Below are 6,000 nucleotides of genomic sequence, written 5' to 3' on the forward strand. Positions count from 1 at the left end.
GGAGTCCAGGTATCGTTTTTTGGGTAACTTAGCGCGAGTATAATGGCTGGAAATGGTAGGGAAGGAGGCGATGTGCTCCACCTGGCTATCCTTCACCTTGGAGGTGGCATTCCTGCCTCATTGGTCTCGCATGGGAGTCCCTGAGTCTGTTTCCTTCCTCACAGCGTTCTCAGCCCTCCTTCGTTTCAGGCCAAACAGTGAAAGGAAACAGGCCCTACAAGCAATGAATTTTAAGTTCTAGTTTGTCACAGTGGACTATAACATTTCATTTTGGGCCAGGAGCGTCAGGCTTCTTGGTTTTGCGGGGTCGCTTCATAGGTACAAAAGTCACAAATTTCTAGATGTATGATGGTGGTTATATTTGCCTGTATCCTAGAATTCCTTGAAAACCTGTTCGATAATAAGCCTGGTCGCTTTATCAAATCAGCCGTCTGCACGTGGGGGACCAGTGCTAGCCGCCGAGATAATTTTACCAGAGTAGCGGCTGACATACTTTTTGCCGGAGTTCCTCTTCACTTTGACCACAGTTGCTTTCCAGTTTTTGGGCTGTCTCATCCTCTTCCTGCCTCTCACTTGATCTTCCACATCACCATCACTTTCACTGCTAGAATCACTCATGCCGGTTGCTTAACACAGGTTGTTTTAGCAAAAAATGAGACCACTTGGATGTGGCCATGAGTGAGTATAAAAGCAAAGAATGCTTGCCAGGAAGGAATCATGGATGCTGCTTGGCCAGAAGGGCATGTCTCTCACGCTTCCATCGGCCTAGAAGCGCTCTCCAGCGGTAAGCGCCTTGCTTCGCAGGCTCTCATTGTCTCGAAGTTTCACACTTCCGAGAGACACACTTGGTACGTTCTGCTTCAGAGATGTGGGTGTAGCTACAGGTGGGGACACTCAAGGAAGAAACTTAACTTCACTCGGCATGATTTTCGACCTTATTGTGGCATTAATTTTGTACCCCTGACTCGCACTGTAGATAGAGGGATGATTGGGGAACACAAGTGGTATACAGTACTTAACTCATTTTCAGATATGATGACATTTTGTACGTTACTGTTCTAAGTGCCTCAATTTAGTATTCAGGGTGTGGGAGCAACCAAGTTTTCTTGTATGAAAAAAAAAAAAAAAAAAAACTACAGTATAACTGTCAGAGAATTAAATGATAACTACCTGTATATTCTTTTCACTTTAATTTGTCAGAGATTTTTGTCATTTTGCATCTTATTTCCTGTAGCTTGATGACAAAAGACAATACCACAGCTTTGATGTGCTTTCCATAGCATTGCTTCATGGCTGGTGCTGTATTCTTGTGTTAATCTTTTGTTGTAGCACAGCATTCTTAATGGAAAAATGTCAGTCTTGTGCCAGGTTAAATTGAAAAGTTTATAACTGTGTGTGACTGACCTGTAATTTTGTTTCCGATGATAGATGAAGCGAAGTGTCTGTGCCCTGACTGTATCTGACTGACCTGTAATGTTGGTCCAGATGACAGGTAAAGTGAAAAACAGTAATCCCCCGACTGTCTGTCGTAATTCAGCCAAAGCAATGTCAAGTAAACCCCCCCCTTTTTTTTTTTTTTTTTTTTTTTTTTTTTTTTGTTTTTTTAATGCCATATTACCCCCCACTGGCCCTGTACATGAGGTATAACCCCAACAAAAACCACATATTTTATTGTATATCTTTCGGAACAGAAAAAACAACCTCAAATGTAGTTTTCATGATAAAAAGCCATGGTACAGTAATTCATACTGAAAAAATAGACATGCAGTAATCTAGTAAAATGTAACATGCAGTACAGGACAGTATTTCACAGTAAAATATACAGATATTGTATACCTATACTTTATTCACCATACTGTAGTACTGTAGGAAATTTTGTTGATTATTCCCATGAGGGTAGTGGTGGAGAGGAGATGCTATATTACAGTGGGGCACCAATTTTCGCACCTAATTGGGTCCAAAAATAATGCGCAAAAGTGGAATTAGCGAAAGTTGGGGCATTGTCTTTATGGCAAAAAGGCCAATTGGTTCCCGGTTATCCTAAAGTAACATCAGATTTTCATTTTCACTTGCAATACAGTACATCAAATCACTATTGTACATTGCATTGTGAGATACAAACAATAAAAACTGTACAGTACACATTATATGAGGAGAAACATACCACAGAGACCAGGTTGAGGTGTTTAATGGATGTTGGGGGTAAGTATCCGAGGCGCGTGGCGGGCTTATTTAGCCACGCCAGACGTATTGGCGCCTCCTCTTGCTGCCTCGCTACCACTCTCTCTCTCTGCCTCCTCAGATGCAACTTGATGTTAAATATACAGCAGATTTCACTGTTTTTTGCGCCCTTGTCCATGTGCTCAACTATCTTCCTTTTCATTTCATTATTATACTGCCGTTTCTTCACTCCAACACGATACTCTCTTTTAGCCTTGGCCTTTCCTCCCGACTTTGAATGTCTCGGCCACTTTTTATCACCACCACTGCCTCCCGGCCCTCCCCCCACACACCAGGCCCTTTCCCCACACTACCAGGTATAGTAGAGGCCATTGAACCGTGAGAATCCAACACAATGGAGCTAGCATGCTTGTACACAATGGCGGGAATGGGTGGACAGAGTGTTGACATGACGTCATTCAAGATGGCGGTGGGTTGTGGGCGGGCGGTGCAGGAAATTCAAAGTTCAAAATATTGTCCCAAACCCAAAATTTGTGCGCGAAAATCGATTTTTTTTCAAGCGAAAGTGGAAGTTAGGGAATATTTGGTGCATGCCGCGAAAGTGGATTCCACGAATCCTGCTGTAGCGAAAGTTGGTGCACTACTGTACAGTACTATGTGATTCATTGACCAGCTTCCATTGATTTAACCTGATTACCTCCCATTTCTTCTCAAGGGATTGGATCATCCTCACACACATGGTAGGTGGGGGAGTCATGCACACACATGCTAGATCAAGGGCAAGCAACATAAGCCCCTGCAAAAGTTTTGATGTGGCAACAAAGAACAGAAACTCCATGACATACTTAGCACACACCTGCACTGGACAGCTTACTGTGTGTGACTGAGGCAGAGCAAGCAGTCTGGGTTTTGTTTTGGTGGGCATCATCAGTGGTGCATTTGGTGGTGGGGAGTGGCAGACAGTTTGAAAAATTTGTTTTCCCTGCATGTTATCAGCTACTGCCATGAAAAATGGATACTGATATTGCTTTATTTCTACCAGACTTCTTTGCTTTTTCAGATAATGATGTTTTGTTGGGTAATGCAGCATCAGATAATGGGATTTACTGCATCTGTGTCCATCTAACTGTATCTTAATGACTAATCTTATTCCAGATAACATGGGCTGTGAAGTACCTGTGCCCTGACTGTATCTAACTGACTTGTAATCTTGTCCTAGGTGATAGGTTGTTGTTGTTGTTATTTTTGCTTAACCTCAGTCTGTCTGGTCGAACAAACCTGTCTACTACAGTAACCATTAGCATCTGTGGGGCCATCCTACAGTTACAGTATAGTTTTGATTCAGTATATGATCGTCTGGTATGCAGTCGATCGCTATATTGATCAATGAAAACCTGTACCCAGTTTCGGGTTAATGATACTGAAAATCTCTTGGTTATTGCGATGATCCCATTTGGACATATGCCATTGGAGCCAAGATACCTGTCCTGTGTTTACATGCACATCAAGGCACCATTGCTATTACAAACTAACTGTGCAAGTGCATGATGAATAGTGCAGTGTGCTACATTAAAGGGAGTGATCAATTTTTTTATGTGAAATACTGAGACCTGTGACATGAAAAACATCACGCCGCTCTACCGCTGCCTCACCGTATTTGCTGTCCTGCTGCCTCATCACTTTGATCCCCTGCCACACTGCTACATTTTCCCTCAGCCTTATCACTTCATTCTTCCCGTTGCTTATCAGCTCCTCATGACGACCTGGAGTGATCGGCCAGATCTTCCATCAGTCCACCAGCTTTTGGGAACACCTTTGGTGACAACACAAATTTTAGGTTTTGTGGCCCATGACCTCCAATGTATCCCAACTGAACCCATGTTAAATCAACATTATTTTATGATATACAGAATTGGTATGTGATCAGTTCTTACTTGATGTAACCCAGTCATAAATTCAGTTGTGACTACAGTACATACACCCTGTAGGGATCTGGTTTCCTCTTCTTGTAGACAACACCTTGCCAGAGTCAGACCAGGGTCCTTCCCATGGTAAAGTGCAAGGAAATATGAGAAAGTTAGGGTCCAGGGTGGACACCACAGCTGCACCACCCAGGTTGCACAGCACCACCACATGTAGGCTACTCATCAGTGCCAGCCTGTGACAATTGAAGTGGAGTGTGTTCTCATCTACGTGACATCTAATCTTATTGCAGGTAACAGGTGATGTCAAGTACTTGTACCGGGCTGGTCAGTTTGGGCATTGGTGCCAGCACTTTGGAACCCATGGCTGCCGGCAACCTGATCGACCCCTATCATTGTATGAAGGCCTGGCGGGCAATCTGTGCTTCCTTCTTGACCTTCTGCAGCCCAGCTATGCAAAATTCCCAGGCTTTGTGATATAAGGAATTTTTAGTTCTTCACTGTAATGGAATGGAAAAAGATCTCTCTGCAGCATACTACAGTAAGTCCTCTTATATATGCTACAATCTTTATTTATGTTCTTTTTTGGAATCAACCCTCATTTCTTTGACATTTGTATTTTGCTACCACCAGCCAGTTACATTTAGCTTAGGAGTGCTCTGTCATGGTGTAGGGGTTAAGGAAGGATGTATGTAGCCCATCCAATTCAAAAAGTCTCCTCTTAAGCTGAATTAAGTCATCTGGAAGTAGTAAGAATAAAGTAAAAAAAAAAAATGCCACTGAATTGAGAGTGTTAAGTAAACAGTGAGTTATAAATGATTACCAGTTGACTATTTCACTTCAGTGATGTATTTTTCATTTTATTCTTGCCGACTTCAGATATTTTATTCAGCCTGGGAGAGATTTTTTGAACTAGAAGGTTGAGAAACAGCCTTCAGTGTGAGGGATCTTTCCTTAATTAAACAAAATCACCTGGACAAGTAAGAATAGAAATACTGTATAGACTTTATCATATTGAAAGGTTTATAGTCCGCTGTTATCTCCAAATCTAATTAACCAGTTTCCCTTGTAGCACTGTTTGTTTAAAAAAAAAAAAAAAGTCATAATATTTTGAAGCACATCCCTCATCTACAGGGTTGTCAGTAATTTGCACTCTCTTATGTATTGCAGGGATGACTTAGTCTGCTGGTGTGAAGAGTGCAGACATTTGGGCTATTTCTCAGTTTACTAATCAACCATGTAGCTAGTCCCTGGATGTAAAAAGTAATTTAAAAGGTTATGGGAGGTAACAAATAATGCATGGCTGTTTTTGTTGTTGGAACCCTAGGCTCTTCTGAATGTGAACCTGATGGACTGAAAACTGAAGTTACCCCTTCCCTTCAGTTCACCATCATCCTTGCAAGGGATTCAGAGGGAGTTGAGGGATGTTTGTATTACCAGGGAGCAGTGTCATTCAGTTATATCATTGCCACCACATGAAAGTGCTGCTTTTCAGCATCTGATGGTGGGTAGACACCAGTAATGCTTACTGAGTCATTCCTGCAGCACTTAATACTTTAGATGTGTAGTATATAAATTTTTGTTTATAATGAAGACTTACTGCATTCATTCTGTAGAGGGGTGGCACTTAAGAGCTGTGATATTTTTTTTCTGTTGAGAAGAATAGGCACTTTTCCCCTTCAGTCTGATGACATTTTCATTTTGTTTTAACTATCTTCAGTTGATGTTGTTCAACTTAGGGGAAAATTTTAAATCAGGAGGGGATAGAAATAGCCATAACAGTCTCCTACACTACTAAAGATCCTTCCTTAGTTGAATGAGATCTGCAGATAGCAATAACGAGATGAAAACGACGTCCTTTGGCTAAAGAGGTTAAGGCGTACGAAAGTGTTTCTGG

At 41.8% G+C, this 6,000-nt stretch overlaps 1 protein-coding gene across 1 annotated transcript in view; it reads left to right on the plus strand.

Moving 5' to 3' along the window:
* LOC145398758 (lanC-like protein 2) overlaps nt 1-4,585 on the plus strand; it is a 170,043-nt gene extending 165,458 nt beyond the window's left edge. The window contains exon 9 of the mRNA XM_080271565.1: nt 4,397-4,585. Coding sequence (XP_080127691.1) covers nt 4,397-4,585 — 189 coding nt within the window. The remainder of the gene's footprint in view (nt 1-4,396) is intronic.
* The last annotated feature ends 1,415 nt before the right edge of the window (nt 4,586-6,000 follow it).

Source organism: Coenobita brevimanus, chromosome 46, assembly GCF_032717465.1.
Source record: "Coenobita brevimanus isolate Jiangsu-jjx chromosome 46, ASM3271746v2, whole genome shotgun sequence".
Taxonomy (NCBI): domain Eukaryota; kingdom Metazoa; phylum Arthropoda; class Malacostraca; order Decapoda; family Coenobitidae; genus Coenobita; species Coenobita brevimanus.